The 18394-nt window shown below is 48.1% G+C and overlaps 1 protein-coding gene across 1 annotated transcript in view; it reads left to right on the top strand.

Moving 5' to 3' along the window:
- Positions 1-18394, top strand: part of LOC124620062 (nascent polypeptide-associated complex subunit alpha, muscle-specific form-like) — a 59926-nt gene that overhangs the window by 14169 nt on the left and 27363 nt on the right. The window contains exons 5-7 of the mRNA XM_047146730.1: positions 2944-4973; positions 9002-10858; positions 14859-16272. Coding sequence (XP_047002686.1) covers positions 2944-4973; positions 9002-10858; positions 14859-16272 — 5301 coding nt within the window. The remainder of the gene's footprint in view (positions 1-2943; positions 4974-9001; positions 10859-14858; positions 16273-18394) is intronic.

The following is an 18394-nucleotide window of genomic DNA, read 5'->3' as shown; positions in this document are numbered from 1 at the left end:
TCTATTACATAAGCAGGGCCTACTTCCAAGAGCATAATAGCACCGGTGTACGTGTGCTGTAGTTTCTGACCAGTCATTGCGTTTGTTTACATCAAGTTTATTCTTGTGATGAGCAGACTATAAATGGGCTATAATTATGTAATTTCTAATTATCATCTGGTAGTGTTTTCTGTTACGCAATTATGTTTATGTGATTGTAATTAATGCTTTGTACAAAATATTTCTGGTGCTGTAATATGTTATGATGGAGCTACAAATACAAGATCTAGTCCCATTAATCTGACCACCACCGATCTTCGATGTCATCATGCATAACCAATCACAGATGGCAGGTGACAGCCCTAGCAATGGAGGGCTTATAAAGCTTGTTGGTGAGTTATGAAAAGCCATGCAGTCGTTGTCGTAATACGAAAACGGAGCATTTGTCCGACACCCTAAAGGGCATGGTCATTAGCTTTCAGGCCGGAAGCGGAAACATTTCTGGAACGACTAAGTCTGTAAACCATTCATTTACTGCCATGGTTAAAGTATACTGTGTTCGGCAAAATGGCGCTCTCCAAAATGGGCAACGCTCATTTCACAACACTTCCTGAAAACATGATGTCATTTTGACTTCATACACAATATCAACAACTGCATGAGTGGCTGTCAATTTTCGTTAGCATGCAATATGATTTATCAGTGGCTAATGCCTTCATGTAAGAGTGCTCTTTCAGGAGTGAATTATTATTGTCAATAATTTACAAATTAAACATGAAACATGCTAGTTTTATAATTTGCAGTATGCCATTTCAGGGTAACAGAGTGTTGAAAATTTTATCACAAATACTTCACCATTATTAACTGTTACATTATAACGCATCAACAATATAAACCTTGAAGAGAGAATGTGATAACCAAGACAGGAGACAAACATCACATATTTAAGTGCTAGCGTAATGAATAACGCGTGCTTTCTCGACTTGAAGGCGTGGTTTTGCATCTGATCAGATGCAAATATTTATTTATATATTTATTTGTTTTCATGTTAGTGTTGTTAATATGTTGTGGGACCGTATGAATGTAATACAAGTAAATTCTGCAATACACAATGTTATTTACATTCCATCTGCTTTGACAACAAAGGATGAAATAAATATTTTGTCATTTCCAAATCTGTGGTTACGCAGGAACCCAAAAGGACAGCTTTAATTAAAATTAAAGTTCTCCCTTTTCACAAATATGTGGCGATTTCAGTGTGTGTGTTCAGGCAGGAACCTAAGGGAGATAATATTCATACTCTTCCATGTCACAGATGTTTCGCTGTGTATTTACTAATATGTGGTAATTTCCTAGTGTGTGGTTAGGTGGGAACCACAGAGTGCAATTTTAAATGCTGCAACCAAAATCAGCTGCAATAAAATTCATATTCTTTCTCCTCACAAATATTTGGCTCTTTATTTCCGAATATGTTGTGAATTCTGAGTATGTGGTTATGCTGGAACCTTAGAGGACGGCTTGAATTTCTGTGAGTGAATTGAGGAACAACAACATTCATATTCTTCCTTGTCACTAAGGCAGTAGCCAATGATGCAGTCATCAGTATTGTATTTTATGTCAAAATGACATGATATTTGTGAGAAGTGTTGTGAGAGTGTTACCCATCCAAAACTGGCATCAAGGCATCTGTGTTGCACCACGAGCCATAGATCACAGGGGTGAACAATAGCTGTAGAAATGGGTGCGTGTGAATATACTTACAGGTGTTCAGCAACTGATCGCCCAGAGAGCCAAGTGGCTACCGGCAGTGTCTCTTTAACGACCATTCGTTAAATGTTATCTATGAGCATGCGCAGCAGACGCCTGTTTCACGTACCCATGTTGACTGCTGTTCATCAGCGACGAAGGTTGGAAGCTACACGTCAATATTGCAACTGGATGTCCACTGAGAGGCAACAGATGCCTTTTTTGGATGAATCACATTTTATGTTACATCGGAAAGATGGCAATTGGCGTTCATGGCGTGAAATGTCTGACAGCAAACACCCTACAACAATCATAGGAGGGTTCAGGCCGGAGGTGGGAGCGTTATGGTCTGGGAAAACTTTTTGTGGCATTCCCTGGGTTATCTCATCATTCGGAAGACACAGTGGAGCGACACAAGTTTGCTTCTATCCTTGGGAACTAGTTCACCTTGTACATGCAGTGTGTTTTTGCTTGGCACAATGGCGCCCCCTTTCAGGACAGTGCAATGTGTCACATAGCTAGCAGTGTATGTATGTAGTTTGAAGAGCATCAGGATGAGTACACTGTGCTCCTCTGGCCACCGAACTTCGTGGATTTAAACCATTCAAGAATCTTGGGACCACCGCAAACGGGATGTTTGCGCCATGGATCCTTAACTGAGAAATCGAGCGTAGTCGCCATCGCCACGGCTACACAGAGCTGTCGAAACTTTTCAGAACCTCATTGACTTTTCTTCTGCACATCTCACAGTGTTCCACCGCGCAGAAGGTGGTTATTCAGCCTGTTTGACAGGTGGTCACATTAATGCAACTGGACAGTATATAATCTCTGCCAGAGATGCTGGACAGAAATTTTGTCGCGAACTTATACTACTATTTGTGTAGACGGTAGTAAATTGTCGTTTCTCCCTCGCTAACTCACGTACTCGACCAGCCAGCCCCCATCCTCCCACCCTTACTGCCATTTTTCCTTCCTCGCCACCCCAACATGAGCTCCACTCCCAGCCCCCTCCACCCTAACTGGTCATCCATAAGCCACACTCCCATCGCTTTCTGCCATTGCTTGTTCTCTACCCTCAGCCCGTTGCCAGCCTCACTGACCCTTCAGCCTTGCCCCTTATAAGCCCTTGGCATACCTCTCCGTCGTCCTAAATTGCCATTTCCACCTATCTATCGCCACCCCTGACCTTCTGCCCTCAAACTATCTTGCACCTGACAGTTTTTATACGATTTTCCTCTTCAATGTCCCTCGCATCACCGCTGTCAGCATCCCTCGCCCCAACGCTGTCGGCGTCCCTCGGACCAACGCTGTCGGCGTCCCTCGGACCAACGCCGTCGATGTCCGTCGACCCAACACCGCTGATGTCCCTCAGACCACCGCTGTCGATGTATTTCGCCCAGCCGCCCTTGCCTTCCCACTCTAGATGTCCTTCGCCCACCATCCTTAACATCCTTTGCCCTTCTGTCCTCGATCTCGCCGTCTGTCTGACCTCACCGTCCTCCGTCCGTCCGACCTCACTGTCCTCCGTCCGTCCGACCTCACCGTCCTCCGTCCGTCCGACCTCACTGTCCTCCGTCCGTCCGACCTCACCGTCCTCCGTCCGTCCGACCTCACCGTCCTCCGTCCGTCCGACCTCACCGTCCTCCGTCCGTCCGACCTCGCCATCTGACCTCGCCGTCCTCCGTCCGTCCGACCTCGCCATCCGACCTCGCCGTCCTCCGTCCGTCCGACCTCGCCATCCGACCTTGCCGTCCTCCGTCCGACCTCGCCGTCCGACCTCGCCGTCCGACCTCGCCGTCCTCCGTCCGACCTCGCCGTCAGACATCGCCGTCCTCCGTCCGTCCGACCTAGCCGTCCTCCGTCCGTCCGACCTCGCCGTCCTCCGTCCGTCCGACCTCGCCGTCCTCCGTCCGTCCGACCTAGCCGTCCTCCGTCCGTCCGACCTCGCCGTCCTCCGTCCGTCCGACCTCGCCGTCCTCCGTCCGTCCGACCTCGCCGTCCTCCGTCCGTCCGACCTCGCCGTCCTCCGTCCGTCCGACCTCGCCGTCCTCCGTCCGTCCGACCTCGCCGTCCTCCGTCCGTCCGACCTCGCCGTCCTCCGTCCGTCCGACCTCGCCGTCCTCCGTCCGTCCGACCTCGCCGTCCTCCGTCCGTCCGACCTCGCCGTCCTCCGTCCGTCCGACCTCGCCGTCCTCCGTCCGTCCGACCTCGCCGTCCTCCGTCCGTCCGACCTCGCCGTCCTCCGTCCGTCCGACCTCGCCGTCCTCCGTCCGTCCGACCTCGCCGTCCTCCGTCCGTCCGACCTCGCCGTCCTCCGTCCGTCCGACCTCGCCGTCCTCCGTCCGTCCGACCTCGCCGTCCTCCGTCCGTCCGACCTCGCCGTCCTCCGTCCGTCCGACCTCGCCGTCCTCCGTCCGTCCGACCTCGCCGTCCTCCGTCCGTCCGACCTCGCCGTCCTCCGTCCGTCCGACCTCGCCGTCCTCCGTCCGTCCGACCTCGCCGTCCTCCGTCCGTCCGACCTCGCCGTCCTCCGTCCGTCCGACCTCGCCGTCCTCCGTCCGTCCGACCTCGCCGTCCTCCGTCCGTCCGACCTCGCCGTCCTCCGTCCGTCCGACCTCGCCGTCCTCCGTCCGTCCGACCTCGCCGTCCTCCGTCCGTCCGACCTCGCCGTCCTCCGTCCGTCCGTCCGACCTCGCCGTCCTCCGTCCGTCCGTCCGACCTCGCCGTCCTCCGTCCGTCCGTCCGACCTCGCCGTCCTCCGTCCGTCCGTCCGACCTCGCCGTCCTCCGTCCGTCCGTCCGACCTCGCCGTCCTCCGTCCGTCCGTCCGACCTCGCCGTCCTCCGTCCGTCCGTCCGACCTCGCCGTCCTCCGTCCGTCCGTCCGACCTCGCCGTCCTCCGTCCGTCTGACCTCGCCGTCCTCCGTCCGTCCGACCTCGCCGTCCTCCGTCCGTCCGACCTCGCCGTCCTCCGTCCGTCCGACCTCGCCGTCCTCCGTCCGTCCGTCCGACCTCGCCGTCCTCCGTCCGTCCGTCCGACCTCGCCGTCCTCCGTCCGTCCGTCCGACCTCGCCGTCCTCCGTCCGTCCGTCCGACCTCGCCGTCCTCCGTCCGTCCGTCCGACCTCGCCGTCCTCCGTCCGTCCGTCCGACCTCGCCGTCCTCCGTCCGTCCGTCCGTCCGTCTGACCTCGCCGTCCTCCGTCCGTCTGACCTCGCCGTCCTCCGTCCGTCCGACCTCGCCGTCCTCCGTCTGTCCGACCTCGCCGTCGTCCGTCCGTCCGACCTTGCTGTCCAGATTTCCTTTATCCGTCAACCTGACTTTCCTCGCTCTTCTGCCGTCGGCCTAACCTCACTAGCCCTTCTGCCATCAACTAGACCTCTCCTGCCCATCTGTCCTACAATCTACCACCTGCTCCTTTTCACCCTTCTGCGCGTAGCCTTCCTTGGGTACCTACTACCTGCCCCCTTGCTCTTCTGTTCCTAGCCTCCCTCAACTACTCCCCACCTATCCCTTTGCTCTTCTGTCCAGGTCATTGTCGACTGTCCACCTCCTGCCCTTTTGCCCTTCCTTTCCTGATCTCCCGTGACTGCTTGCCTTCTGCATTCTATATGCTTACATCCCTGTTCTTCCATCCTTGGCATCCCTCAACGTCCTCCCATGGCATCCTGTGACTTCTCATCCTCAGCCTTTTTTGATTCTCGTCCTTTTGTTCCTTTGCCTACCCCTCTTTTGGTTCTCCTCTTTGCTCCTGTGCCTTCCCCTCTTTTGCCCCTTGTGTCTCTCCCTTTTCCTGTCATATCCTCCCTTTTGATGCCTTGCTTATCCCTCCTTCCTTATCCTCCCATCGCTCTCTTGCGTATCCCTCATTTCCTACCCTGCTTCTCCCTCGGTTTCCCTTGCTCTCCCTTATGTGACAGTGATTTTAGAAGGATGGCTTGTCAATATATTACATTAAACTTCCAACATTCATTTATGAATAAATGCAACCATTCTTAGGCACAGTTGCCTTTTTGTGTTGTATTTCTTGTGTGAAAAACCACATACGTGGAATTAAATTACTTCATATATTTTGTACACTCCCAAAATTTTGGTATTGTGTGTACATATAGGAGGCAGAACTGACTGGTTATGGGAAGGTACCACATCCGGGACAGGGTTGCCGGTTTTATTTAGGTTTGACTGGGCGGGGATGGGGGGGGGAGGGTTGCAGGCTTATTAGCCCACACTGACAGATATATTCCAAAATTATAGAATGAGTAATGACTCTCGGTTAGCTTTTCTGTCTTGGCATTCTGAGATTCCAAGAAAACTTTTCACACAGTTTCAACAAAATCTGAACTTCAACTCCTTGAGAAATAAGCCATTGGCCCTACTATCTGTGTTAGTCTGCCGAATATTAAACAAGTAAATCCTGTATCTTCCAGTAGACTTAATCATGATGGTGAGAAACTCAAATTGGAAAGAGGAGTTAATCAGAGAGATTCTATGTCACTAAAGCCATTTACAGCAGTCCATTTTCAAATTCTTAAACTGAGGCAGTGAATCTAAGACAGAAAGTGAAATATGAGTAGACTAAAGCAATATATAAACAACACACTGGACAAAAAATACTGGAAGTTTACATTTAATTTGTAGAACCTGCCGATGATACAGTTGCCTGGAGTGATTCTGATTAATTAAAAAAGTTTTTCAAAATGTAACTTGCTGGCTGACTATAGTGTGTCATAAACATGTTTGTACCAGTTTTGACTTTTGACGTTAGAAATAGTGTTGCTTAGCAAACATTGAAGAGATGAAAATTGTTAGGAGGGATAAGAAAACAAAAATATATTAGGGTACTAACTGGAACAAAAACATGTAACTATAGTGAAAATGAAATTGGTGTGGTCAGAATTATAAGTCCAGGTGAATGGGTGTTAGTTGGAGCAAGGAAGCTCTTTACTTTATTGTATTCCAAAAGATAAGGAAAGACAGAGTATGCAGTCTAGTACCAAATAGATTGATGACATAAGAAAACATGAAGGAGCAATATGCATTTCTATAGTTGATGAATTGAAAAGTCAGATGCCAACATACACCCTGCAATGGATGTCAGGCGGCAGTTGATGAATGTGTCTCTGCTGGGCCTAGATGGCTGACAACAGAAGCCAACAAGTAGTTGTTATTTTTATTATTGAAGATGGGGAGAAAATATGTATGTAGTGAAACTGCTCTTCTACACTATTTAAGGAACTTCAAAAGTGGTGGTAAATTACTTTTGAAGAATATTTTATTTATGTTACTGACCTTTAATTTCAAACATAACTTAAGTACTAAATTAGTACATTGTTAGATACAACTTTTTTTCCTTAAATGTTAGAATTATGGAGTGTTTTAATTCCTTTATTGTATTTATGGCTGGATTTACATCCACAGTTGGAGGCACACTTTTGTCAACATCATATTCACATCAACACCTTAATCCTTCCTATGCTGTGCTTTCTTTCCATCCCCCACCGATTCCCTTATTGAACATTAGCCTCGTACCTTGTAGTACACAGACATCCCTTTTCAACAGTCGCAATTTTGTCAACAATGTGCAGGATATCTTGACTGAATCCTTCAGCTGCAACTTTTTCTATATCCGAAATAAGGAAACTTTCAGTTATCATTGTAGTTACCCAAATCTCTTGACCAAATCCACTTTCTTGATCCTCTTGGAAGAAGCCACATTTTCAGGAGTAGTTGGTGATGGAAAACTCTAATTTTGTAAAAGTTTGCTCCTTCATCAAACTAAATGCCTTCCACACAGTTGTTTTCCTGTTTGTAATTGTGTTAACACAAAAATGGGTGCAAATTTTCATTATGAATATAGGAAATTTGAAGAGACCAATAAAAAATGTTATAACAGTAGGAAAACTTTAATTTCAGGAACATAAAATCAGGTTACTGTAGAATACAGTTCAGTGTCAGCCCATACAGACTTGGTCTCAGTGCTAAATGTTAGCTTCAGGTTATGATGTAATGCCGTTAGGATGTAATTCACGTATCCAACTCATTTTTTACTTTCTCTAAACTTCTGCACTAAAATAGTGTTTTTATTCTGTAACAGTATTTACATTATTTAGCAGCATTTGTAATTCCTTGTGTACATCGAACTCATTTTCATCTGTAGCTTACCCTCCGTCTTCCCAAGGATTACATTTAACACATCTGCCCCAACACACACACACACACACACACACACACACACACACACACACACACACACAGTCAAGGAATCCATCTGTTCAGATCTCTCCCTTTCCCTGCCTTGTTTCCCCCATTACTCATTCTACCCATAGAATACCACACCCAAGTCAGGTTGCAGTACTGGTACAGTATAACTGTGCAGGCGTATGTATGTGTGTGGACATTTATATTCTGTACTAGTTAGCTCTGAAGAAAGGCATTGTCCGAAAGTTTAGGTATGTTTTCAGTCTTGTATATGTACCTTCGATCATCAAATTCCTCAATGACGTGGTGAGCTGTAACCTTTACTCCTTCCATTAAAAATTTTTCATTAACTTATTTGTATGCTGTAGGAATGAAATGACTAATGTTTAATGTGTCACTTTTCAGGTATTTATCATTTGTCAGTAAAAAATCAGTAACACCCAATGTGGGCTTAGAATTTGCCCAAAAAGGAAAATCAGAAGAGACATTTGTAAACTTTTGTGGTAAAAAGTTTTCGTCAACCCAACTGGAAGTTTAATTTGAACACTGCAGTGCCACTAGGCATGGCCTTATTGTAGATGATATGTCCTTGTTATCCTGTGACCTATTAAGTAACTTACCCAGCCTTTTGGTGGGAGACTTGAAGGTTAATGCAGTCTCCGAACCATAGTGCAACCTGCCATTTTTCACATACGCAAATCATTGCTGGTGTGAAGGAAGTAATGGGTGACAGTTCCAAATAAAGATTGTCTACTGAACCTGTGGGTTTGTAATTTTACACCTTTCCACTTTAGCAACCAAGCCACAAATTAGGCAGACTAAAATATATGTATTAAAAGAAAACAGGTTTTTGAATAAGAGAGCAGAAAGGGCAGAGAGAAATAGAAATGCTTGACAACAAGCTGATTCATAAACCAACTGTTAGAGAGATCTAGATGTTTATTTCAAAGGCAAATACCCAGTAGCATGTAATGTTCAGTTTACTTGTGAATCTGATTTTTTTCCTTATATATACAGCTTTTTGCAATAGAGGAAACATTACTTTAAAAGTTACTAATTATAGTTGTTCATATTTTGCAGGTAATATCATTGAGGATTGCCAGTCGTTTTGGAGGAGAAAGTCAAGAAATTGTCCTTCAGACAGCTCCAGGGAATGCAGACGAACAGGTTTCCCTGCAGCAACCAGTACCATCAACATCTGGAATATCAAATGCAAGCTGTCCTGACACAGCAGCTGTGGCAGCTGCAGGACTAGCACGTGGTGTTGTGCATCTACTGCAGCAAGCAGTAGCATCAAAATCGGAACCACCTCCTGCAACCACATTTCGCAGTCCAAATGTTGTTGCACCTACAGACGGTGACCCTATACCACCATTTCCCCAACCGAGACGATCACCTGGCATCTCGGGAACACCACCTGGAACAGCCTCCTTGACAGCAGCTTCGTCTGCACCAGCAGGTGGCACAGTACCTGCAGGTCCTGCTCCTGCTTATCCAGGTCCCTTTCCATTTGCCAGTATGACTCACGCAGCACATGCTGCTGTGCGTGACCAGCCTTTTGTTTCATCTGCTGCAGTTCCTGCCCCAGCTGCAGCACACCATAATTTTGCAACACCACCTCCACCTCCATATCCAGGTTCCCAAACCCAGCCTCAACAACAGCAAGCTGTGTACAAGACAACATCAGGGCCTGCAGGTCTCAGGCAGCCGCCTAACTGTCAGGTTCCTGGTACTGCACCTGTGACTGCAGCCAATGTGGCTCTATCGAGTCCATTGCTTGTCAACTTGTTGCAGAACGATGGCAGTGGAGGCCCACCTGCCAAAATGCCTCCACCAGTGTTGGCCGATAGGCAGGCCAGAGCTCGTGCAGCACTGGTGGTTCAACAGCAACAGCAGCAGCAGTTACATACTGCTGTTCGGCGAAAGTCTGACGGTTCCCTCATTTCTGTGCCTTCGGAGGTCCCAGCATCTCCAGCCCCGCCGGGAAAACTCGCACATCACCCTCGTTCTGCCTTTGCGGGTGTTCCGGCATCACCTCCAGCTGATGGCCCTGTCGCCCATCCACTTCCTTCTGGTCATTCTCGTCTGCAACAGGCACCACCTGTGTCAGGCACTTCACTTCAACAGAACCAGCAACCAGTGCCTCAACAATCTGCACAGCAACAGCAGCAGAAAACGTATAGCGGTTCCCTACACACCCTTCAGGCTCCTCGTGCCCAGCAACGACCTTTGCCTGCTCCCAGTCCTGCAGCTCCTCGCCCTCAGGGATCTTCATTTCAGCAGCAACAGAATTCACTACCAACAAATCCCCCACCGTATCCTCGCACTGCTCAACCGGTCATCCGACCTCAACAGCAGCGTGTCAACCAAATCCCAGCGAAAGAATCAGCAAGTCAGTTGCGACCACAGAAGATGCCAGGCACAGATTTTCAAAGATTTGGAGATATGAGACCAGCTGTGCCTGAAGCTTCGAAAGCTCGACATAGTGCTCCCAGTCAGTGGCCACGAGGGACAGCTCCACCTTACAGTTACCGGATTTCCACTGAATCCAGGCCAAGGCCAGCCATGTCACCGCCAGTTTCTCCACCATCAGCACCTGAACCACCAGCGTCACCTCCATCAGAACTAACATCATCTGGGAAGAAACGTCAGTTCCTCATTAATCCACTGACAGGTCACTTAGAGCCAGTAGCAAGTGACAGTGGCTCAGACGGCGAGACAGAGGCATCTACAGCAGCTGCAGACGACCCATTCTTCTGCTTTCCATCTCCTCTCAATGATCGGTCCAACTCTGTGTTTTCGGATGATGATGATGACGTGAGCAGTACAGTATCACGGAGAGCTGACACAACAACTACTGATCAGTCAGACTCAGAAGCTACTGTTCGCTCCACTGGCAGTGAATCATCCATGCCATCTAGGCATCCACGTTCCAAGGTAAATGATCTCTCTCTCTCTCTCTCTCTCTCTCTCTCTCTCTCTCTCTCTCTCTCTCTCCCCCTCCCTCCCCTTCCCCCCTCACCCTCACCCTTCCCCCTCCCCCCTTCCCCCTCCCCCCTTCCCCTCACCCCTACCCTCCCTCCTCCCCCTCTCCCTTCCCCTCCCTCCCCCCTCCCCCGCTCACCTGCCCACCCTCCCTCCCTCTCCCCCCTGCCCCCCTCCTCTCTCTCTCTCTCTCTCTCTCTCTCTCTCTCTCTCTCCCTCTCCCTCTCCCTCTCCCCCCTCCTGCCCTCACTCTCTCCCCTCCCCTGCCCTCACTTTCTCCCCACCCCTGCCCTCACTCTCTCCCCTCCCCTGCCCTCACTCTCTCCCCTCCCCTGCCCTCACTCTCTCCCCTCCCCTGCCCTCACTCTCTCCCCTCCCCTGACTTCCCTCTCTCCCCCCTACCCTCACTCTCTCCCCCCTTCCCTCCTTCTCCCCTCCTCTCCCTCCCCTCCACTTCCCTCCTCTCCCTCCCCTCCACTTCCCTCCTCTCCCTCCCCTCCACTTCCCTCCTCTCCCTCCCCTCCACTTCCCTCCTCTCCCTCCCCTCCACTTCCCTCCTCTCCCTCCCCACCACTTCCCTCCTCTCCCTCCCCTCCACTGCCCCCCTCCACTTACCTCCTCTCCCTCTCCACTTCCCTCCCCTCCCTCTCCACTTCCCTCCCCTCCACTGCCCTCGCCTCCCCTCCCTCTCTCCTCCACTGCCCACCACTTCCCTCCCCTCCCTCTCCCCTCCACCGCCCACCACTTCCCTCCCCTCCCTCTCCCCTCCACTGATCTCCCTCTCCCCTCCACTGCCCTCCCCTCCACTGATCTCCCTCTCCCCTCCACTGATCTCCCTCTCCCCTCCACTGATCTCCCTCTCCCCTCTACTGCCCTCCCCTCCACTGATCTCCCTCTCCCCTCTACTGCCCTCCCCTCCACTGATCTCCCCTCCACTGCCCTCCCCTCCACTGATCTCCCTCTCCCCTCCACTGCCCTCCCCCCTCTCTCGCCCCTCTCCCTCCCCTCCCCTGCCCTCTCCCTCACCTGCCCTCCCTCCCCTCCCCCCTCTCTCCCCTCCCCTGCCCTCGCTCTCTCTCTCCCCTGCCCTGCCCTCCCTCTCTCTCCCCTCCCCTCCCTCTCTATCCCCTCCCTCTCTCTCCCCTCCCCCTCTCTCCCCTCCCTCTCTCTCCCCTCCCTCTCTCTCCCCTCCCCCTCTCTCCCCTCCCTCTCTCTCCCCTCCCTCTCTCTCCCCTCCCCCTCTCTCCCCTCCCTCTCTCTCCCCTCCCTCTCTCTCCCCTCCCCCTCTCTCCCCTCCCCTCCCTCTCTCTCCCCTCCCCTCCCTCTCTCTCCCCTCCCCTGTCCTCACTCTCTCTCCCCTCCCCTGCCCTCCCTCTCTCTCCCCTCCCCTGCCCTCCCTCTCTCTCCCCTCCCCTGCCCTCCCTCTCTCTCCCCTCCCCTGCCCTCCCTCTCTTTCCCATCCCTCTCCCCCTGCCCTCCCTCTCTTTCCCCTCCCTCTCCCCCTGCCCTCCCTCTCTTTCCCCTCCCTCTCCCCCTGCCCTCCCTCTCTTTCCCCTCCCTCTCCCCCTGCCCTCCCTCTCTTTCCCCTCCCTCTCCCCCTGCCCTCCCTCTCATTCCCCTCCCTCTCCCCCTGCCCTCCCTCTCTTTCCCCTCCCTCTCTTTTCCCTGCCTCTCTTTCCTCTTCCTCCCCCTCCCTCCTTCCCTCACCCCCTCCCTCCTTCCCTCCCTCCCTCACCCCCTCCCTCCTTCCCTCCCTCCCTCACCCCCTCCCTCCTTCCCTCCCTCCCCCTCCTTCCCTCCCTCCCCCTCTCCCCCTCCCTCCCCCTCTCCCCCTCCCTCCCCCTCTCCCCCTCCTTCCCTCCCTCCCCCTCCTCTCCCCCTCCTTCCCTCCTTCCCCCTCCTTCCCTCCCTCCCCCTCCATCCCTCCCTCGCCCTCCATCCCTCCCTCCCCCTCCCTCGTCCTCCATCCCTCCCTCCCCCTCCGTCCCTCCCTCCCCCTCGTGTCCTATCCTCCCTCTTCTCCCCTACCCCCTTGCTTCCTCCTTATCCTTTCTCCCACCTCTCTGTCCCCTACCTCCCCCATCTCCTTTTGCCCCCCTCTGTTTACTCATTTTCTAAATTACAACTGTTGTTTTTCCTGTAAATCTAGGAGTGGTCCAATGCCATTAGTTACACAGTTTGCGGAGCAGTGTACTTGGAAAGGATGCGCTTGTAGACTCTTAAAGTTGCAAGATTTTCATCAAAAGCATACAAATTATTTCATGGCTTGTGATACGTTGCTAATCCAAGATAATCAAACCTGCATCAGTATTAGTTTAATTCTACTATTTATTATCCACTGTAACAAGAAATATAAGGGTTTTCCAGAAAGTAACCACCATTTTATTGTGGCACTAGTATTCGTGCGCCGAGTGCCATCGTCACATCTGCATGTACCCGTATTCAGTAAGCGTCCAGATGTGAAAGTATGAACCTCGTTCTTTTGCACATTCACTTGTTATAACCTCAAAATAAGAGAGCTGTAATAAAAAAGGAAAATCTCATGCAATGTGAAGTGTGAACAGTAATAAGATTTCTTTCAGTGCAAAACATTTCAGCAGCAGACATTTATAGTTTTGTAGTGTATACTGTCCAGGCATTATGAGTGAAGGTGTGGTGTGACAATGAGTCCAATTTTTTAAAAGTGGTAGAAGACAGACACTCATGATGTAGAGAGGAGTGCCAGGCCTTCAGCTGTGAGTAATGGTCTTTCCAAGAAAATTGACTAAACAGTTTGTGAAAATCAAAGATTCATCATCTCTGAACTTTCTGAAACAGTTGTCGCAGATTTCTAGTACTGTTTTGTATGATGTTGTCACTGATAACTTAGGCTGATGCAAGTTCTGAGCTTGGTGGGTACTGAGGTGCTTTCACACTATTACATGAAAGGAGATTTTTTGAAGGGAATTGTGAATGATGATGAAACGTGGGTGGCATACACAAACGCAAAAAATGAAATTTCAGTTGATGGCTTGGAGCCCTACGAGTTCTCCCTGCAAGTTGAAGAAAACCCGCCAAGTTATGGCTGGGTTTTCTTGGTGTGCCAAGAGAGTCTTGCTGGTTGGATTTATAGAACATGGAATGACAGTCACTTAAAATGTCTACTGTGGAACTAGGAAGAAACGTAAGTGAGCCATTCAAAACAAACACCACAGTATGCCGACATCCAGTGTTGTGTTTTGGCATGGCAACACTCATCCTCACAGTGTTCGAAAAACTCTCGAGATTTTGAGGCAATTCAAATGGGACATTTTTGATCATCTCTCATATATCCCAGACTTGGTGCCAAGTGATTTCCATCTCTTCACTCACTTGAAGTTGCTTATGTTGCAGCACTTCTATGCCAATGACGATGAACTTCAAAATGCCTTGATAGACTGGCTAGGAGCCAGGGCGGGAGACTTTTATGAAGGAGGAATTTGTAATTAGCGAAATGCAACGACAAATACTTAAATTTAAATGGTGACTATGTCGAAAAATAGCAAAAACCTGTAGTTTTGAGATACATATAATAATTTTTTCTGTACAGCCAAACAGAGGCTACTTTCTGAACCATCCTCATTATTTGCTAGGAATGTTGAATCATTTTTGTTTTGGCACTCACAATGCATTTTCTCTTTCATTGCATAATCATTTTTCCTTTGCCTATGCAAAACTGACACATTGCCGATCTATTTAAATGAAAGAAAAAGGGCATTCACTAGTGCTGTCCGTATTCTAGTCTCTTGATGTTATTACTAATGGTAATCACTGTATATGACTGCATAGAGCTATAATTTATCTGCGAAAGAGTAACAATAATCCTTTCAAAATTGCAACAGGCCGTTTTACTTCTTCATTGGCCTTCATTTCTGGTCATTGATGCCTACCTTGCCATGGTGAGTATTTAATCAGTATTCTTTAATTGTTACAGGTATCACGAGATTCTGCTCAAAGCCCTGCACCGGGAGAGTCAATCAGGCTACGCCTAAAACTTGAGAAGAGTGAACCAGCTTACAAGGTAGACGTCTCATTTGTCAATGTACCCCCAGCCCGAAAAGCAGCGGAGGTGAGGGCTGCACACACTCAGCAAGGGCGGCTTTTTGGAGCACAAGGAGGACAAGCAGCTAGTGGGCAGACTAGTGAAGAGCCTCGTGTACCCCCTCTGCACATATCACTTAGAGGTCGAAATGCTGCTGTTGTTGTAGGCTCCCGCAAGGACAGAAAGTGGCAGGGCAGTACCAACAAGGATGTGATAAGTGGACCACATGGCTCATCACAGACTGCCTCCAGTGTTGCTTCTGGAAAACGTTCGTCTTCATCCTCTTCTGGCAAATTAAAGTGTTCCTCTTCAAAAGTACGTGATGCTTTGTCAGCAGATGGCACAGGATCGGCTTTAAAATTCAAGAAAGTTGTTGGGGTTCCAGATGGTATGAACCAAGTGAGTAGCCCACCAGTAGTTAAAATTAAGAAGCCTGGGTTATCAGTTCCAAGCGAAAATACCAACCATGTGTCACCGTCTTCAATTATGAGGATAAAGAAGCCAAGCACTAGTAGTTTGAGTAGTTTGGAGAACACATCCGTTCCAACTGCTTCTCCTCTGGTGCGACTAAAGAAACCAGGAACCTTGTCTGCCACTGTACCAGATGGCTTGAATGCACCTGGTTCAGTAATGAGGATCAAGAAGGCTCAAGAAAGTGCCGAAATTTTAGACGGACATGCACCAACTTCACCAGGTCCTTTTGTACGCATCAAGAAACCCCCAAATTCAAGTGCTATCTCGTGTACATATTCTCCTTCTACATCACCCGCACTCAGTAGCAAACTTTCAACAAAAACTTATTCAAAATGTGATATATCAAAAAGGGATACTACTGGTAATTTCTTAAATGACAGGACAGCTGCAAGTGTCGGTGGCAGTGATCTCGCAGGCAAAGTGAAAGTGAAGTGCAAAGAACGACGGAATGAACACGATGTTGAAGATGTACCATTGAAAGCGCGATTGAAAGAACAAGATGGTTCTCCAAGTGTAGATGTTGGTGTAGTGAGGAAGTCTCCTGCATTTTCCCCCGATCCTGCTGAAACCGGACCAGGTCGGCCTGAACCTTCACCACACAAGTTGAAACGCAAGGAGTCACGTAAGAAATCGCATCATGCATTGGAGAGGGATCGAGACAAAGAAAGGGACAGGGATCGTGATCGTGATGTGGAGTCACTTCCAAGTGGAAAGTGGCACACAGCAGTTGAAGAATTGCGGCGGACATCTCGAATCCCAGTGCCTGAGGTAGAAAATGGTGTTTCACAAAGCCTCAGGCACAATGCAGATGACAGGGAACTCGGATTCACAGGTAAGTCATTGTTCATGCAGAATTACTTGTTTTTATGAAACTGCTGTATATAGAAAAAGAGCAATGGAACTTAATCAAAATCATCAGTGTAAATAAGAATAATCCTCCATCTGTAGGTTGGATTGTGACTACACAGTGTTTTAGCAAATATGGTTGTATTGGAAGTAGTCTCTCTCTCTCTCTCTCTCTCTCTCTCTCTCTCTCTCTCGCGCACACACACACACACACACACACACAAAACACTACTGCAAGAGTGACCATCTTGTTGATTTATCATTCAAAACCTAGTTTTTTTAGCATAATTTGGCTGTGAACGGGAGGAATGGTTACAATACTAAGTTTCTTATCCCTAGGCTGTAACTGAATGTCCTGTATTTAATTATCTATCTGTTTGGACTGTATTATTCAGTGCTGCAATGTTGGTGGTGTCCTGTGCACTTTGATGAGGATATTATGATCAAGTACAATTATGATCACACTTGCCAAAAAAGTGATGACATGTTTCAGATTTAGTAAATTGTATCATTCAAAAAATCAGACCCCTTAAGGTGCACTTAACTCAGTAAGACATGTCACTTTGCCTTGTAACAGGTATTTCCAAAACCAGTTTGCCTTCCACCGTTATTTAGGTATATTTCATCTAAAAGCTTGTCTATTAATTTTTTTAAATTTATTATGTGATGTCCAACATATGCTGGAGCGATTAAGAAAACCGAGAATACATTAATTATTTCTTGTCTCTGTAGAATGTGTCACTGTCAGATTACTGGATTCTCCCTATATTGTAAAGCAGATAGAGGTGTTCTTGTCTTGTACTGTAATTGTGAATATCTATCATTGTCAGTATGATGACTGTATACAACAATTATTTTATTACGCTATAAGATAAATCTTGGTGTGCTAAATGATTAATGGAAAATCTCATATAAAGATGTGAAACAAATACTAACAAAGAGATAGAGGGGCTGGCCAGTACTTACCTCAGTTCAGTACAGCCGATAGATACACAAAAAACGGAACCGAAAATATCTTTGGCTTCCCCCTGACAACCATGCCTCCATCCTTGCTACCCTCCCTGTTTTCCTTTCCCTGTTGCTTCATAACCTGGGTTGTGAGTAACTGAATCCACTTTCCCTTCTTCCCTTTCTTTCCCCTCTCTTCTCCCTGGTGAAGGAACATTTGTTCCGAAAGCTAGGAACATAAATTTTCGGTTCTGTTTTTTGTGTATCTATCGGCTGTACTGAACTGAGGTAAGTACTGGCCAGTCCCTCTATCTCTTTGTTAGTAAATCTTGGTGTGCCACTCACAATCTGGTTTTAACATGGTTAAACCCTAATTGGGAAACAGAGAGACAGGACTGTTGTTAAAGGCTTGATTTGTTTTTTGGCAGATAATGTTTGAAAATCTGCTCAGCTATGCAACTTAAGATTTTGGTTGTTCCCCTAAATCTTTTTAGCAAATTGTGGATGGCGTCGTATTGAATTGATGTACTCCCTGACCTTCGTTCTGAGCATAGACTTTGTCTCTGATGGTTAGTGGAGTATAGCACTGAACTTTTTTTGTATTCCTTAATTACAAAATAATTATTGTTTTACAGTACATTTTGCTAACTCTCGTACCAAAATATATTCAAGAAATCAGAGAAATTACATGTAACTGGCAAGGTGGCCCCTTTTGTCCACTTACTGTCAATTCTTGGGTGATAAAACAACTTCCCAGAAATCCAAGTTATCAGTTATGTGATTTAACTCATAAAGAATTTTCATAAAGGAGTTATGGTCTATCTTTTATCTCTTTTGGCCCGTCACTTTTCTCTTTGATATTTTATAACCTGTACTGATCTCATATCTCCATGCTAAGCAGAATAGTTGTGTAATGAAACACAGATTCACCAAAAACATTCACTTCCTTTCCTTCTTGTCAAATCAATATTAAACAGTTCTTTCAACCAATTAAAGATGATTTCACCCCTGTCATCAATAAATTGTTCTGTCCACCGATCTTTGCTGACCATAATGACAGTGAGCTGTTGTCCAATGATAGTTATAAATAGACTGGAAGAAAACATGGAGTCATCTGAACAAGTAGTTAATGTCTCTTTATTGTTAAGAAATGTTGGCAA

The sequence above is a fragment of the Schistocerca americana genome, chromosome 6 (assembly GCF_021461395.2).
Source record: "Schistocerca americana isolate TAMUIC-IGC-003095 chromosome 6, iqSchAmer2.1, whole genome shotgun sequence".
Taxonomy (NCBI): domain Eukaryota; kingdom Metazoa; phylum Arthropoda; class Insecta; order Orthoptera; family Acrididae; genus Schistocerca; species Schistocerca americana.
This window is presented reverse-complemented; position numbering and strand designations above follow the sequence as displayed.